We start from the raw sequence: 19,497 nt of genomic DNA on the forward strand, positions 1-19,497 counted from the left end.
ATGCTACACTAGTGAGCAAATTACATGTTAGCAGGGAAATGCTACATAGCATTAAATACACTACAGTATTGTAATAGGAATTCAGGGTTGCAACAAAACAAGTTAAAACTCTCATCAGACTACAGTATGTTATGATGTTAAACTAGGACCTAAAATAAAAGGCAATTCAACACAATATTCGGACATGAATAGTACAAGGCCTTAATTTTTACTTTTATTGTTTTGATATACTGTATAAATAAGATGCTTCATTTATCAGTCTAATGGGTTAAGGATGTTAACCTGCTAAGGTCTTATGTCCCACATATAGTACCGTGTTTAATTAATTGTTTAGAAGTACATCTATTCAAACTTTTATTTATTTTTTTTGTGTTGTTCAAGCAACTCGCTTCTACTTTAGCATTCTTCTCCGACAATCATTCTGAAAGATAAAAATCAATTATTTGCAAAGGAGACCTGTTCCTTTATGTACAGTCACTATTAGCAGATAAAACTGAATTATGCACTACATTCTCTAGTCTGTAGAAGGACTATTATATTAGTATCATTCAGGTTTAATAAAAAGGATTTTATTTAATATTTACCCTTTTTAAAATAAATACTTGTTGTGTTACTGTTTTTATTCATTTCAAATGTTGGAATTAAGGAAATATTCTGCCATGGCATAAAAATGCCTCCACCATCCCATTGTCTTATAATAAAATAAACGATAGAGTGAAAACTGCTTTAATTTATAGTTTAGTTAGCCCTTCTTTTTGATCAGTGATACAATGTGGTTAGCTAGGCCCAGAGTATACTATAACTAGCCTAGGCCAGCTACACAATATAACCAGGGAGTGACTTAGGGGATTCGACTTTTGATAGGACTTTTTGATAGTACCACCACAACTGAATCCCAAACCACTCACTATCTACTGCAGCCTAGCCGGTAGCCGATCACTCCGGCCGCGCTTCACTCCGGCCGCCGTATCAGTTTAGCGCGATGTTGCACTTCGGCCGCTATTCAATTTGACTTCCTGTGCAAAGGGGTCGTTAGTATGGAGCGCCCATATCTACGTTTTCTATACTGTTCAGTGTTATAACAAATTCTTGGTGAATTTAAATGGATCAACTAGTTGAATATTTATTAGCAACAATTTTACTTTTTTCATTAACAATAACATTCAAAGAAGTTGGAACTGCTTTTTCTTTCAAACTAAACTTAACTTAATTAAATTCAATAATAAAATAATAATCAAATACCCGTCTAATTAATGCTTGAATAACAATATTTAATTTCTTTCTATGTACATTTATTTTTATAACTTTACATTTATTAACATTAAAAATTAGTTAAAAACCTTTTTTTTTATAACACTTTATCTTGCCAGTACCCATACTTACTAATTATAGTTAATAACAATATGTAAAATATTTTAATTTATTTATTTCAAATAATCAATTATTATTGATGTTTGTTATAGTTAATAACAATATTTACAATATTAATTAATTTATTTCAAATAATCAAATATCCGTCTAATTAATGTTACCTGGAATTGTATCAAGAATTAATATATTATTTTTGTACAGTCCAATTTACAATGATTTTATATTTTAATTTATATATGATAAAAATAATATGACATATAGGGTACATTGCAATAAATTACATTAATTAATCACATTATAAAATAAAATAAAAATAAAATTATAATTAATATACTAGCCTATTACATTGGATAAAACACATAAATTATTTTGTTTTAGCATTATACCTAATTTAAAACACTTGCGATGTTGTTGTGATCCTGAAAGAGAAAAAATATACTGTATGATTACAAATGTTTATTTTGATTCTCTACAAAAAAACGTGTCTCGGTTGTAAAAGACTCATTGGGCGCTCCATAGCTGTGGCCGGAATGAATCGCGGCCGGAATGAATCGCGGCCGGATTGAAGCGCGGCCGGATTGAAGCGCGGCCGGATTATTGAAGCGCGGCCGGATTATTGAAGCGCGGCCGGATTATTGAAGCGCGGCCGGATTATTGAAGCGCGGCCGGAGTGATCTGTATTCGCCTAGCCCTGGTCCCTCTCTGCTGAACTCAACTTAGTAGGCTGTGTGTGGCTATAATACTCCTCCTATTATTATTAGGCCTAGCTAGTTAGTAGCCAAATACAGAATGATAAAAGAACAAGTATAGCTACTAGCTACAATACCTTTTATATCAGCAAAATCTGTGTCACGGTTGCCAGCAGGTAAGCTGTAAAAAAAAGGAAGGCTGCAGTCTATTGTAGGCATCCTCACTCTCACTCAACTCAGCCTTTCTCTAGCCATTGGTCCTTTGAATTTGATGTGTTATGTTAAAGAAATTGTATCCAAAGCCAGCAGACGTCTGCATATATTGTGTAGATTAAGAAAGTTCAATCTTCCGAAATTTGATCTTGTAGATGTATTTAAGAGTTACATAAGACCAAGTGTTGAATATGCTGTCCCAGTATGGCATTCTAGTCTCACTAAGAAACAAAGTGATATGATAGAATCTGTCCAAAAAAGGGCTTGCAGAATAATATTGTGTAATGACTACATATGTTATGACCAAGCACTCAATGATCTTTCTCTAGACACCTTTTCTGATAGAAGGCGTAATCTATGCTATAAGTTTGCTCTGAACTGTTCAAAAAGTATTCATTTTGGAAAATGGTTTCCAGTGAAGAATGTAAACAATACCATACCTTATCTCGCTTCTAAATGAATAATCAGTATATATAACCCAGTACAGCTATGCGTTTTTTTTGTTGTTTTTTTTTCTATTTTAATATTTTAAAGCCCCATTCCCTACGTTTTTTAGATCTAATTTAAGATCACAAACTATATTTAATGTAAAAATAATACTATATGGTCCTAATGCGATAACTGTTTTCGTCTTTAAACGGTTAAAAATGTGAAAAATAAATCGATTTTAATAATTATAGCGGCCCGCTATAAATCCCAAAATGCATTGCGCGCGGATTGATATTTTTGTTTTTCACCTGTAATTCGCCCACTTTTCGATCGATCGTGAAGCCAAAACAAATGGAAGACTCCTAACTTTTCAGCGAAAATACCGGGTGTTCCCCAATTTGTATCAACGGAGTCTGGCAAAAATAGAAAGACAATTAATGCAGCAACTATACAACGTCAGGCTAGGTATATAGCTAGCGTACGATGTTCGTACGTTACCGATGTTTACCAGCTAGGCCTACAAAAATAAGCCTAGCTAGGCTAGGCCTGAGACCGTCCACGAGAGTTCGATCGCCGCGAGCTACTTAGGTAGTGCATTGTTTCTCACTTTTTATCATAATTTACCATAAAACGTACATTTAAGACAAGGAATGACATGGTTTAATGTTTTTAAAGTGATATATATGTATTATTTTCCAAAAAACGTCCAAAATTGCAGGGAAGGGGTCTTTAAGCTAAACTTTTTGAATGTTCCTGTATTGTATTTCTTGTGTAAATTGCCTCCTTTTTATATATAACTAGCAATTATACCCGCCCCAGGGAGGGTTTCAAAATTAGTTTAACAGCCTTCTCAGTACATAACATAATGGTCGAAGTACACTTATAATATAGATTATCATTGGTTTTATACTTTTATACAAATTTTAAAGCCCCATTCCCTACGTTTTTGAGATCTAATTTAAGATCACAAACTATATTTAATGTAAAAATAATACTACATGGTCCTATTGCGATAACTTTTTTCGTCTTTAAACGGTTAAAAATGTGAAAAATAAATCGATTCTAATAATTATAGCGGCCCGCTATAAATCCCAAAATGCATTGCGCGCGGATTGATATTTTTGTTTTTCACCTGTAATTCGCCCACTTTTCGATCGATCGTGAAGCCAAAACAAATGGAAGACTCCTAACTTTTCAGCGAAAATACCGGGTTTTCCCCAATTTGTATCAACGGAGTCTGGCAAAAATAGAAAGACAATTAATGCAGCAACTATACAACGTCAGGCTAGGTATATAGCTAGCGTACGATGTTCGTACGTTATCGATGTTTACCAGCTAGGCCTACAAAACTAAGCCTAGCTAGGCTAGGCCTAAGACCGTCCACGAGAGGTCGATCGCCGTGAGCTACTTAGGTAGTGCATTGTTTCTCACTTTTTATCATAATTTACCATAAAACGTACATTTAAGACAAGGAATGACATGGTTTAATGTTTTTAAAGTGATATATATGTATTATTTTCCAAAAAACGTCCAAAATTGCAGGGAAGGGGTCTTTAATATTGAGAAAATGTAAATATCTTTGTATTTCAGCTAAGGCTGCGATGATGATATTGAAATAAATGAAATGAAATGAAAAAAAAAAAAAAATTAGCATTCGAATGCCTAGCGAATGGTTAGCGAAGGCTATTTAAGCATTCTCCTTTGGTAAGGAGGCTTTACTAATATTTAGGAGTATCAGAGGTATTTATATTTGTCCTCAAGCTTAACTGGAAACTGAGGAAATTCGGATTATAGGCCCTCCACGGACCCACGGCAGCCAGCAGTGTAGCGCCTACCAGATCAGCACACCGGGAGACGATCCCCTACTCTTTTCGAATATTGTACAAATTTTATTTATTTATTTATTTAATCTTTCTTTATTCTGAAATACACTTTCATTTCAATACAATGTACTGATTTCCAAAGTAGTTCTTAACTACATAAATGTAAACAAAATACAGTATATAAATGGACAAAAGAAAATATAAAAATAAACCTAAAATTATCAAAATCAAATCTATATATAAATTTACGTAAGGGCAAAATTCGGTAAATCGCGCCTTACTTCTAGAATTTTTACTCGATGGTATATAAAGTTAGTTCGTACTTTCGGTACTGATTTTAACCACCTGATGTAACCCTGTTTACTAATTAAATTAAGTTAGATAATTAGTTATTGACGATTAGAACGAATTTAGGTTCAAAGATTTGCCCCAAATAGGGGTGTTTTCCGATCGTGGTATACACTGTCTAATGGATGTCCATCTTGAAAAATACCCGCCACAAAAATGCGAGGAGGCTTCGCATTTTCCTATCTCCTCCTACGAAAATTGTTTTTAATAGCTGAAAACCGGTTGAACAGCTAGAGTACACCATCATAATGTTGAAGACAGGCCGATTTTCTTTAAAAAATACTATTTTTATAGATTTAATATACGATTATACAAATGTATTGATTTGCGATGAATGGAACATCCCAATCTCTCAGTCTGCCAGAGTTTGGTTTAACACAAGTACTGTAGGTAAATTTATGAGCCCTTGGTTTAACACATACGGTAGGTAAATATATGGGCCCTTTGAGAATAAACTTGCAATACTTTGACAATACTGTAAATAACTATTTTTGGAACTCATTTGAATCGAACATTTCTTACTGTGAATGTTCGTCCTGTTAGATAATAATAAACTGTATTACTGACATTGTGGATAGGCTCTACTGTTAGATATATAAACACATTATTATATACAAATACACTTTATACTGACAGTTCCTTCTCAACGTTTGTATTAATTAATAATTACCAAAAATATAAACGTCGTAGTGGTGTATCGTGACATGTACTTTAATATTTCAATCGATTATGACAGTGACAGTTTTAACAAAGTATTAAATCGCAAATGTTTTACTGTATTTAGAGGTATATTATGTATAGGCTTATAAAACATGAACAAAATATTTCGTTACTGAGTGGATAAAGAATATATTTAAAAATTGTTCCTCTTTGTACCTATCCGCTTTCCCATCCCTCAACCCTAATGTTACATACAAAACACAAATTGGGTTTCTTTAAATGAGTCCAAATCAAAAATTTGGACTCATTTTGTGAAAAGTTTCTCCTTCGGAAGTAATTCCCAGGGTGCTAATTTTAGTTGACTACATAAATCATCGTGTCTATTTATTCGTTTCTGTAAACGACAATGTATTATAGTCCTGCGTTACGTAGATTTGAAATCGCCAGTTTTGTTACGCTGAAATTACTGTAGGCCTATATTCGAGAACCATCTGTGGGCACGACCTAGATGGTACGCGAGCGAAGCGAGCGTACCATCTAGTTAACACAATTAAAGTAAGCACATTTAAAGGTAACAACAGAAATAATTGAGATTTTTAAACAAGATAAAAGAAGTTTTAATCATTGAGCATTAATTAGATTTAGTTTTGAATTAAAATTAAAGTTTTAAAATGTGTGATATGAAAGTTTATACTGTCATATCATAAAGATCATTTTTTATTTTGTTAGGTAGAAAGTTTCATAATTTTGTAATTAAAAGTTCTTTTACCTCGAGTATTATTCCATTTAGGTATTATCAAAGTGTTGTTACTTTGACTTCGTGTACCTTTATTGTGACTATCTTCAGTAAATATAAATTGAGTTGATAAATAGGGTGGTGCATGTCCATTTAGGCACTTGAAAAGTAATATTAAAATATGTTCATTCCATTTGTCCTTTAGTGTATTCCAACCAAGTGAGTTTAGGATATCACTAACATGAGTTTTGATATCTACTGATAATAATATTCTACCTAATCTATTAAAATTTGAAGAGAATCTCAAAAGTTTACTTTACAATTTGACCAGACACAACTACAATAATCAAATAAAGGAATAACTAGTGCATTGGCTAACATTTTCAGAGTGTTTGATGGAATAAAATATTTTATACGACGTATAACACCAATGCGCTTGGCAACTTTTGATGAAAGGCTATCAATATGATCCGCCCATATTAGTTAAGTGTCAAAAGTTACACCTAAATATTTAAAAGAATTACTCTCTCAATAAGAAACATAGATATTTTTAAACTTACTATACATGTGATTGTGAGTAGTACTAAAAACCATAAGCTTTGTCTTTTTAATATTTAATGTATAGTTGGTTATCATTATTAAACCATTTAGTAACTTGATTAAAATTTACATCTATTTCATTTTTAAGCCTAAGTGAACTACATAAAAGTGTGGTATCATCAGCATACATGACACATTTACATGATAAAAAATTAGGAAGTGAGTTAACCTATAAAATAAAAAGCAATGGTCCTAATATTGAACCTTGAGGAACTCCGATATTTACATTCAGTGATTCAGATTTACATGAATTATTACTAACAATTTGAGATCTTTGACTAAGATATGATTTAAACCATTTAAGCTCGGTACTACAGTATTTATTCCAAAACTCCTTAATTTATTAAGCAAGATTTGATGATTTGATGGCCTTTTTTAGGTCCAGGAATAATATAGCAGCTATTGAGATACCTTTATCAAAATTATTTAAAATATAGTCTGTAACATCTAAGAGAGTGGTTTGGGTAGAGTGATTTTTTCTGAAACCTGATTGAGAAGGATTTAGAAGGTAATGCGATTTTAAATAATGATATAATTGGTTCTTTAACATGCACTGTTAAGTACACGGGACCAACAGCTTTACATCCCATCCGAAGGACTAGGCAATGAGAGTAAAGCATCTTGCCTAAGGATGCAATTAGTATGGTACAGATAACCTCGAACCCATGCCTACCGGGGCCCAACGTTGCTTAACTTCGGTGATCTGACGAGAACCTGTGTTTCACAACGCAGTATGGCCGTATACATAATACATTAAAGTTACTATTACAAAATAAGTATATGACAAGATAAGATAAGATAAGATAACTTTTATTGATCCTCAAAAAGGAAATTCATTGCTCGTCATAATGACACCTAATCCTGTCATTTGATTGTACATTTGTGGATCACTTGATAAAATCTAAATACCCTATATTTACGCTCGCAAGCACGTCCTCCAGCATGGTTAAAGCTTGGTTCTTCTACTACAAAACAACGGAGCGACACAAAAAAGTGCTGCATTGCATAATCACAAGTGGGAACTGATGACAACGCAGCATTGCTGCAAACATCGCTACGGGAAATCAAATCAGTTTGATTTCACGCAACAACGCAAGGCAAAACACACTGAAAAACAGAGTACAGCGCATACTCAAAAGTACGCCGGGTGAATCAGGTCAAAGGCTATAAATACCAGAATGCATCGCACACGGATTAATATTTTTGAGATGTGATGCTCCCTTTACGTATATTTGGGGTCTCCCTTTTCATATATTTGGGGGCTCCCTTTTCGTATAGTGGGGTCTCCCTTTTCGTATAGTGGGGTCTCCATTTTCGTATAGGGTCACTGGTATCTGGTCTCGGGTCTCTAGTTTCGAAACACCCTATAGACTATCTACAAGAGAACATTCGACAGGAGCTATTTTGTGGTAGTGCATTGTTTTTCTCTTTTTATCGTAATTAATTATGTATGCCCAGGCCTATATGTCATATTTGAAACAATAGGCCTACTGTGTTTGCTGGTGCAGGTTTATTGTCATTTATGTATTACTATAGACTAGATGATGTCATATTATCACTACCATATTTGGGTACATGACACTTTTCGTCTAGTTTAATAGTGTATAAGACAGAGCAGATAAGGCATATGTTTACCACTACAGCAGTTAAAACATTTCTTCTGTTAATTGTCAGTTGGACCATAATTGTTAATTGGCTTTTATCCAATAAATATAAAGTATTCCAAATCATTTGGTCAGTACTCACGAACCTGCCCAGAACAGGTCCGGCCAAACCAATTTTGGGACACTGCATTCACTTTCCTGTGAAAGGAATGAAGGACAAAACACTATGGGAACTTATTTGGTTCCAAGGGGATTGATTCCTTAAAGCTCCCTAAAGCCTGGTTTCCATAAAATTGCTACATCTATGGAAACGCTAGAATTTATCGGGGATCTAGTACGCGAGCGGTAAATATTCTTTGGTACGCGTATACGATTCATCGCAGACACAATCGGCAAAGTTGAACATGGTTAAACTTTGCCGATTTGACTGCGATGAATCGGGGAGCCTTCCCGATTGCGTCGGCGACATCTGCGCGTGTAGCGATTTTAATGGAAACGCTGTAGCGATTTTAATGGAAACCAAGCTTTTTTGTGTGTGCCATGATTGATGATGATGATGATGTTCTGTATGGGGGGATTACAGACTTCTCCTAGTCTTTAAAAACATGTTATTTTTTTATTATACTGTACAGAACTATGATGATTTTTCATTTTATGATGTGACTCCACAAAAAAGAAAAAAAATCAGCAATAGCTGGTATAGGGAGTGGCAAAGTAAATAGAAAGGTATTAAAGTAGGCTTTACAAAAAAACAAAACTTAACACAATTCAATGAGGGGCCCAGTATGAATTTTATGTGTGAGAGTTATTTTCGACTATCTAGGGGCGGCATTTAACTAAATTTACTTTGTTCAAATAATCAGTGTGACATGCCTGGCCTGGAGCTCCTGTATTGAAGTGGCTTGGTGGTTCATGATGCTCGGCTACCAATCAAAGGGTCCTGTCCTTGGCAATTTGCCTAAAATATATATTCTAAAATCCTGGATCCTCTATACATTGTAAACCCTGAAATTCCTCTGTAGTCAAGTTTCCCAGAAAGTCTATCCAGGAGTTATAAAAATCTTTTATTCTCTAGGTGTTCTTTGTTCATATAACAATACTCAGAAAATAACAACATTTAGAACACTTTTAAGTTATTAACTTTTTTAAAAGCTTAGGATTTAAGATTTCTATAGTTTATTTATAAATTTATAAATAAAAACCTTTGCTTATTAACAATAGGGACTTTACAAAACACGACGGAAGCCACGGGACGGTGCTCATGAATAATTTATGCATGAGCTTTAACAAAGTAGGCGGAGCTTGCATGAAATTTTTTAGGACGATTAGATAACGTTGCCATTTTCCCGTTTACGTAGAATGACTAGAAATAATATACCCTTAAACATACAGTTCAAATTACACTTAAACATGGAATTTTCAAAACTCTAATAAATAATATTTGAACTTCTAATTTAATTGTTTAATGAAATAACATTTTTGTTGGGTTAAAATGGCTGGTGTTAAAAGCTTATGCTATATCACCATAGCCAAGCGATTCAGAAGGCGCCACGAGACAGGGGATCAGAGACAGATACTGCCTGTCGTCGTCCTCGCGCAGGGTGCGTAACTAATAAAACGGCTATGTTGACTCTATATGATTTTAAAAAGTGATGCAACATGATGATTTTTTTTTGTTTTTAAATAAAATAGAAAATTCACAAAAATGACGGAAAAGTTATTTTTCTCAGGGAAAAAAGTAAAAAAGAACAATCAATTTTACACAGGAAAATACAATTTTCATTACAAATAGTTAAATTCAGTGATCAAATGTTTTAATTTTTTATACTATTCATTTTTTTGCCAATTCTGAGTGCCATACTGGCATTCAATTATTGTAGGATCGCTAATTGACACAGATAACGATATGAAACACCGAAAACAACTCGCAATATCAGCCTTCAACAACTACAAAGAAATTCTGACGAGCAAAAACTTATCACTAGAAGTAAAAATGAGACTATTCAATGTATATGTCAGAAACATATTCATGTACAACTCAGAATTATGGACGATAACCAAAAAACATGGATGGATACCCCAGCCAAATTAGCGTTGACAGAATTCCATTAGAAAAGTTAACGACCAGTTGGCAGACCAAAAACTACCTGGATAGGAAACATAAACAAAGAACTCAAAAAAGTAAATACATCGATCGCAAAGTTAATGACAGACCATCAGACCACCGAAAGAGAGTCATGGAAACGATTAGCGTACGCAATGTCTACCCAAGAGGAATAGCGTAACGGATGATGATGATGTGAAAACATATGGCATTAGATCTGACCCTACGGGGATACATTGTATTAGAACTGTTACAGATTAACCCTAAAAATGGCCGTCCTCCTCCAAGATAAATCATTTAAAAACATAGATGCCTAAATGATTTAATATGTCGAATAATAACTAAAATATCATCGTCTTCTTCTTGTCCCATCATCTTACATAATCTATGATATACTTCATAACTATCTGTATCAGAATCAAAATTCGACTACTAGGCCACATTATTCAAATTTGCTTCATATAAGTTATCAGTATCACATCAAATATAACGTTTCCCGGCTCTTATTCTCCTGTCAATATTTAGTGGTAGCGATGGCCTTCGAGGCACTTAGTGACCATCCCATTGTTATATATCCCACATTCAGTGGATGCGGATTCTGAGGTGTGTACTCATAGGGGGCAGTGAAATAGATTTTGTGTGGAATTATGGAATTGTGTGATAGAGGCAAGCAAGTGCATATAGTAAAAGCACTATTTTTGTTAGGCCTATGCATGTTAAACCTGGGCACTGACTAAACTCAAGATCAGTACTTTTGAGTTATGATACACTATCATAATTGACATATGCCAAGCCCGTAGCCAGGGGGGTTCGTAGGGTTCGAACGAACCCCCTTTTTCCTGAAGTGCCCTTTTAAACCGTAGATGGGCAGCCGTCGAGAGCGGACGTATTATTTTCTACTCTCTCCTCATCGGAGTGTATTTACACAATACGATCCCTTAAAATGCCTGGATTGTTGAAGTGTTGAAAGGAGGTGAGGTTTAGATACCATATTTATGTTTACTGTGGTGTTTAATAATTATTTTAACGACATTATCACGATATATTTGAGAGAAAATGTCTAAACAACATAAGAAATCTACAGTGAGCCATGAGCCGGTCACTAGTGAAAATTTGCATACAGCGGGAGACAATGGTGCGGGTTATCAAATACAATGAAGATATTAATGTCTTCAAAGTCTATAGCTGATATGAAGAGTTGCATATGCGATGTGCTCACTAAAATGGTAGCAATGGAGAAAGATATCGCAATACTCAATAAGGAAAATAGCGGTTTACAGAAGGAAATTCGTGACTTAAAAACTGATATGCAGGAAAACGCAGACTTTCTCGAGACGCAAATGATTGATGTAACTGAGGAGAAAACACAATCCATAGCTCAAGAAATGGAAGATATTAAGGACAAGATTGATAACATCGAGGGACGGAAAAGGAGAAATAATCTGAGATTTGTAAATATTCCCGAACAAGCCGAAGACGGCGAAGGTTCCACAGGTAAATTTCTACAATCTTTCATAAGTAAAACTATTGGTGTTGACTTAATGACCGATGATATACAGTGTGCTCATAGAGTGCGAATCAAAACAAAGTCAGGCAGGCCACGACCCATCGTTGCTTTTTTCCTTAGGTATATTCAACTAAAGAAAAAATAAGGAGGGCTGCCAGAATATCTAAGCCAAAGTTTAAGGGGACTAACGTGTATGTTAACGATAACTATACCAGTAGGGTACAGCTCAAGCGGAAAGAATTGAATGTCGTACTAAGATCACTTGGGGAAATTAATGTTAAATGCTGGCTCCATTTTGATAAACTTCGTTTTGCTGACAAGGATGGTCACCTGCGAACCTATATGTTTCTGATTCTCAACTACATGAATACTTTCCCGAGCCACCTGCTGCTACCGGCACGACTCCTCAAGGGGAAAACCAGCCCACTACAGATGACTAGAACCTACGGGATAGAGTAATCTCATCAATTCCAAAGAAGTGAACATTATTACATTATAGAGAAACTAACATTCTTTTTTATTTTATTTATGGTATTCTGAACTTCAAACCTCTTTTCCATTAACATTCAGAAGCAATCGTATACTTAATTTCATCTGCAATTTTGTTTCCATATAATATTATACATTGTATTTTGATGTTCATATTGTATTGTATACTTAAATTCATTTACAATTTGGTTTTCATTTATATCATATTATATTATATTTTGATGTTAAACATTTTTTTTAATTGTCTTTTATTTTTTCTTTTCGTTGCAATTTTATTATAATGTATTCTAATTAATGATTATATTGACGGTCACTTTAACAATGGTTATTTTTATCAAGTACAGTTCTATTGACAAATCAACAGATTATTTTATGTATGATGGCTGATGAACAAAGTGAAGACAATGTACCAGTAAGAAATTGTAAACCTTATTCTTTTAGTGAATTTTGTAATTTTATCTGTAATAAGCTGATTCAGTTTTTTCTATATCTCATTTCAATATCAGATCTCTCAACAAAAACTTCCGACGAATATTCATTTTAGAATATCGAAACAAATACTAAATACAGGCCCGTATGCAGCATTTATAATGGGGGGGGGGGGGAGGGTGGGAGCGAAGCGAGCAACAATGGCTGGGGGCCAGGGGCAAATTTTGCGTTATTTGACGTTCTAAAGACTGATTTAAGACTCTCTGTTGTGGCTTGGGCTAGTTGAACGATGGACACCAGAACTTAACGCTTTCATGATGAGGCCAACTCAGACAGCGTCGTACGACGCTGTCTGAGTTGGCCTTCCCTTGTTTAGGCGCCGTATTCGATAGTGTCTGTATTTCCAGCAAACACTTTACCGCGTACCGCGTACATGAAGCGCTAAGCTATTGCTTGTCGTCACATGATTGACTGCGCATGTTTTACATCGAGTTTGTAGTCAGTTCAGATTCCGTAATTTAATTACCGGTATTTTTTCATTTTATATTAGCATATTTTTGTTTGTATACCATTGATAATGTAAATTTTGTATATATATAATGATATTGTCCTTAGTTAAACAAGACAAGAAAAAATACCAACCGAGGAAATAGTGGACCTTTTGGGACTTGAGGGGGGGGGGGGTGCGTCTGCACCCAACGCACCCCCCCTGGATACGGGCCTGTAAATAGTCATTTTTGTTTGAAGATATTCTAATTACTATGGTTTTGTAGAAAACTTTAAAGTTCTTCACTTTTAAAGTGGGAGGAGGAGGAGTCTACATCCCTTCAGGGGGATGCCTAGTGCCCGGATTCATTTTGACCGATTGCTTTTCTAGGTTGGTTATTCATTTTGTTTGACAGACTCCAAGGTTGATTGAACTCCCCATTGCTTCAAGGTGGGGATGGGATCAAATGTCTGTAAATTTCCCGGGTATCTTTAATAGAACATAAGAACAATTAAATGAATGTTTATGAGTGTGTGGTATATATAATTTTATTCGGTGAAAAATGAAGGTTATGTTTCATGAGGCGACAGGCCAAGTGAAATAATTATGATCTTTCATCTTTTCCGAATTAAATTATTTATACAAAAACTAATTATATAAAAACATTAATTCCGGTCTTCAGCTGGTTGCTATATTCTCCACGCTCTCTCTGGAGCATGTGGAGCGATTGATAGGGCATTTCATTTTTATCATGTGACCCACAATCGTCCAATCAAATGACAGGAATCTATTTAGGTGTTATATAAAATAGATTATTGAAAAAGTGTGTCTAGAAAATTCTTTTATCTTTTGCAATTGGGGGACTCAGTATTGTGTGGTTTCTCTGAACTTGCACAATCTATACGATTGTCTACAATATGGACAACAAAAAAAACAATTGATAAACACACCTGAACATAGACAAGAGAAGATGGGCTGTTCGGTTGCCTTGCACAAAACGTACACGTGAAAAAGTATTTATTTCTAACCAATCAAATTCTTTGCAAGGTCCTGATTGGCTGAGGATATACTCTATTTTTTGTATAAATTTGTCCGTTTATGAGGCAGGGTCACTTAGTTTGTTTGCTGTTGTTTGGTTTGTTATTAGTTTGCGTTGTTGTGTTGGTGCCCTCATTGTCCGTAAAACTACATCAAGCCCAGATATTCTACATGCCGATTGGTGCAGACGCTTGAAAAAATTTGATCTCTCCAAAAAATCGAAACGATGAAGAATTGGGCTCTTCTTGTAGCAGGGACAAGAGAATGGCATAACTATCGGCATCAGGTATTCAATCTTATAATTTTATATTTTCTTAAATGTTTAAATTTTTTATTAGGTGATCATTTAGAATAAAATGATCACCTATTGTTATTTTACAAAATCTTTATTGTTGTTTTTTAGTTATCCGCATTCAGCGGATAACTCCTTGTAACTGTCCTGTTTCATCATCTTTTTTTTTCTTTTCTGTATTATTAGTTATCCGCATTCACGGATAACTCCTTGTAACTGTCCTGTTTCATCATCTTTTTAGTTATCCGCTTAGTAGCGGATAACTCCTTGTGATTGTAGTGGATCAATATTTTTTTTTTTCTGTATTATTCTTCTTTCTTTCCCGTTTTTTTGTGGCTCACGTATCTCTAAAATGTGTAAACATAATATTTCATAACTTTGACAACATGTGGGCATTTACGTAAAGTTGTGCACCTGCATTTTGTACAAGTGCTAAAAATGGTAAAAAATAAGGCCTTTTTAAAATGAATATAACTCTTCAGAATGGCAGGTGACCCCCGATTTTTTTAACATATTATGGAAGCCAATAAGTTGTAGATACAAATGTATATACACATTAGACGTACAAAATGGTATGATGTCATCAAATGGCCACTTGAATTAAAAAATTAGTAATTTTTATCTTTTTGTGTGGGTTATCACATTCAATAGAGCGCATCTCCGTTATTTAAGCCCGATTTTTGCACAAATTTTAGTATGTGCTTGCTCAATTAATTATCTTTCTCATGAGTTGTCAACATTTTTATTTTGATGACGTCATCATGCGTAAAAACTTGAATAACCTAGGTCGTGTAATTTCAGCTACACCATACATTTGAATATCTTATAGCTCTTCAGAATTAAAGGTGACCTTGAAGATTATAACTTATTATGAAAGCTGATGAAATGTAGATATGAATTCATATCAAAATTAAGCCTATCGGATGTTGTGATGTTATCATATGGCCAGTTGAAGTTAAAAAGTAGTTTTTTAATTTCTTTAGTCGAAGTTATACAAATTTCAAAGAGCGCGCATTGCGCTTCTACGTGTCAAATTCTCTTCCAATCCTTATATTTATCTGCTCAAAATTCATTATCTTTCGAAATTGTCATCTTCGAGTTTATTTTGATAATTTCATCATACCAAAAATTTAGAACACGATGTGGGTCCCGTAATTTCACCTATGCTACACTGTATATAGATATACAGTATACTGTACATTATTGTATATGTCACATAATAGGTACAACTCAGCGCTATAAGCGTATATGCATCATGTCATAGGATGGCGTACATCAACTTTTTACGATGGTGTGTTAACGTACGTGCATGTTTAAAAAATGTTAATTTCATTAAAATGATAAAAATGATCACCTATAATTCGTCAAAGTGACGAATTAAATTCTAGTTTATGTATAATATTGCACAAGACCAAAATTACAGCTTACAATACTTTGGCAGCATATAGGCCTGATCATTTTTGTTGATCAAACAAAGTTATTTGATCAGTCTCCACGATTTTATTAATTTTATATTATTAAACAAGGTATGTCTTTTAAAAAACAAGCAATACGTGAACCACAGGTATGTGTTACTTTCAGTGCTAAAGGCACAATCAGTAACTATTAACATCTAGGAGTACCTAGTCTAGGTATTCCAGATGGAGTTTTGGCTTAAATATTAGTAAAAAGAAAAACATTTTGGCACATATTTTTATACATACTACTTGAGCTTGTAAACTCTGTTTGGTGAAACACATACAAGTCGCATGGTTTGAGACCAAGAATTCTTGGTGCATATAATTATCCGGTTGACTAGTTTCAGCTGCATGCCATTGGCTACTCACTCATATTTTAATATGCATTTTTGGAAATTTCGAAGATTCAACAACTAAGATGATGTGCATCATGGATTAAAGAATAGAAGGATATGCATCGACGTGAGATCAATGGTTCCTTGACTCTCGCCGACAGACCGCGGACCGCCCACAATGTTACAGTTTAATTAACCGCATGGTAACAACGAAACGGTCGCGTGCCCAATATATTGTTTACTGCACATGTGCAACGACATTTAACCTTGTTGGCTACGCTTCTTTCGCGCGTTCTTTGGTGGCATGATGTTTGTAGATGGTCTGTCACGCCAAAATCAGTCCGGGCCAAAATCGGTCCGGCGGACCAGTTTTGGCTGCCAAAATCAATCCGGGGGACCATTTATGGCTGCCAAAACCTGTCCGGCCGGACCAATTTTGGCCGCCAAAACTGGTCCGGCCTGGATAAAATCGGTCCGGGCAGTAGGACTGTTTTTGGCCGCCAAATATGGTCCGGTCTTACAAATATATGGTGCGCAATATGAGTCATAATGTATATATCATTAAAAAAAAAAGGCCATGATTAGTCATTATATTGAAAACTATGGGGTTTTATTTGTTATTTTAATATTATAAATTAAGCCTGTTTTTTTTATTATCATTATTAGTAGTAACTCATCAATAATAAGTACTAATTGTTAGGCTTTTTGTATACAATATGTATCTCTGCCTGTTTTTAATCCATTTTGTTCTTTTTTAACATCTTCGTTTCCCCATGATGTTAAAAACAATTTAATTTATTAATTATTTATGGTTAATCAATCAATATATCAATTCAATACAATTATTAGAAAAAAATTATCCAATATTGATTAGGCTGAGGAAGGAAAAAGGCCTCAATCATAAATCAAATCTAGCTGGCAATATCAGCGTCTCATACCCGTTCATGTGAGTGTGTGGCAGGCCGTAATATGAGTGAACACCTAAGTCATGTTTTTAGATAAAATACATTTATTTATAGTATTTATCCGACAAGATAACTTACTAATATATATCATGGGATATTTTTATAGCCATAAACAATTTAAAACAGCATCATAGGCCTAGTAATTCAATTAAAATCGACAGAAGAAAAGCCCGGACCGATTTTGGCAGTGGCGGACTGCTTTTGGCCACAATTTTAGAGCCAAAACTGGTCCGGCCGGACCGATTTTGGCCCCGGACCATATTTATCGTGACAGGTCAACTATTGACTATGTTGTAGGCCTAATTTAGTAATTAGTATAGGTTTCTGCCGCGATTGATCTACGCTAATGATTTTTTATGATTAAAGTAGCATTTTATGACCGTAAATATATCAGTCATATATTCGGGAGTCATTTTATAGTATGCATTTTAAAATAAGCCTTGCAGCTCGTTTTAGACACTTATTAAGTGTTTTATTATGAGAAGCATACCTGCCACCCCATACTGTACAACAATAGTCTAATGACGGCCTTACTAGACTAGTGAATAGTTTGTTCATGCAGCCTTGTGGGATACAGTCGCGAATCCGATTTAGCATGCCTAGTTTAGAAGAAACTGTTTTGTTCACGTACTCGACATGCGGTGACCAACTTAACGTTTCGTCAATTATGACACCTAAGCATTTAAAGGATTTTACCCTTTCAACTGAATTGTTTGCAATTTTTAGATTAAGGTTGTTAGTAGATGTTTTCTTTTTCGATCCAATGATTTGATTTAGTTTTGTTTGCATTTATGGTGAGTTTGTTTCTGTTTGCCCAATTGTGTACTATATCTAATACTATATTTAAATTTGTTTCAATTTCGTCTATGGTTGGTAAACTACATGTCAAGGTTGAATCGTCAGCGTACATGAACAACTTACAGTTTTTAAGAATACAATTTTGTAAATCACTTGTGTAAATGATAAAAAGCAGTGGCCCCAAAATCGAACCCTGTGGCACACCAATGTCGTCGCGACTTCGATTTTGTGCCACCAATGTTTACATATTGACTGCGATCACTTAAATATGATTTAAACCACTCCATTACGGATGGTGACATGCACATACATTTGAGTTTTTTCATTAACTGAGTCAAATGCCTTGCTCAGGTCTATGAAAACAGTACCAGTCATTTTACCCTGTTCCATGGCATGTAAACACTCGTTGGTTAAGTCATGTAGTGTTGTTTCAGTTGAATGAAACGGTCTAAACCCTGATTGACAAGATGGGATCAGCTTGTTCACATCAAGGTACGAGTAGACGGCCGAATGTACCCACCTTTCAAAAATTTTTGAAACAATTGGTAGAATGGAAATTGGCCTATAATTATTAGTGTTACTTTTGTCTCCTCCTTTGTGAATAGGTGTAACAGAAGCCTTTTTCCACTCTGTAGTGTAATGTCCGCATCGTATTGATAGGTTTAGGACATGGGTTAATGACTTTGTCACGTGTGGGTAAGCTAGTTTTAGCATTTTTACACTGACGTCGTCAGGACCTGTTGCTACCAGCAGACATTACTAATATTTGACTTTGAACAAATTCTTCTGTGATGTCTGGCAATGTACATTGTTCGAGTGAATTTGACTCAGACGTTTTGGTTTGATTCAAATGTACTACTGGCTGTAGCATTCGCCATACGTTCACCGATTGTGGAGAAATGTTCATTCAATATATCAGCAATGTCGTCAGGATTGTTGATAGTAATTCCAGTATTGGAAATAATACAATTTGGGGCTGATTTTGTATTGCTTGGAAGGACCTCTTTAAGTTTCTTCCATAGCATTGACGAATCACCTTTGTTCTTTTCGATGGTTGTTTTAAAATATTCACTTTTTTTGGTCCGGATTTTATCAGTAACGTTATTCCGTAGCGTTTTGTAGG

The 19,497-nt window shown here is 34.7% G+C and overlaps 1 protein-coding gene and 1 long non-coding RNA gene across 2 annotated transcripts in view; one reads left to right on the forward strand and one right to left on the reverse strand.

Moving 5' to 3' along the window:
• The window catches only part of LOC140060814 (uncharacterized), a 24,276-nt gene continuing 4,779 nt past the window's right edge, over positions 1-19,497 (reverse strand). Inside the window, exons 2-3 of the long non-coding RNA XR_011847373.1 lie at positions 2,198-2,494; positions 1-421 (exon numbers count right to left, since the gene is read on the reverse strand). This is a non-coding gene — a long non-coding RNA (uncharacterized lncRNA). The remainder of the gene's footprint in view (positions 422-2,197; positions 2,495-19,497) is intronic.
• Positions 14,626-19,497, forward strand: part of LOC140060812 (legumain-like) — a 14,633-nt gene continuing 9,761 nt past the window's right edge. Inside the window, exon 1 of the mRNA XM_072107160.1 lies at positions 14,626-14,813. Within this exon, the coding sequence (XP_071963261.1) occupies positions 14,754-14,813 (60 nt within the window). The 5' untranslated portion in view covers positions 14,626-14,753. The remainder of the gene's footprint in view (positions 14,814-19,497) is intronic.

The sequence above is a fragment of the Antedon mediterranea genome, chromosome 10 (genome assembly GCF_964355755.1).
Source record: "Antedon mediterranea chromosome 10, ecAntMedi1.1, whole genome shotgun sequence".
NCBI lineage: Eukaryota > Metazoa > Echinodermata > Crinoidea > Comatulida > Antedonidae > Antedon > Antedon mediterranea.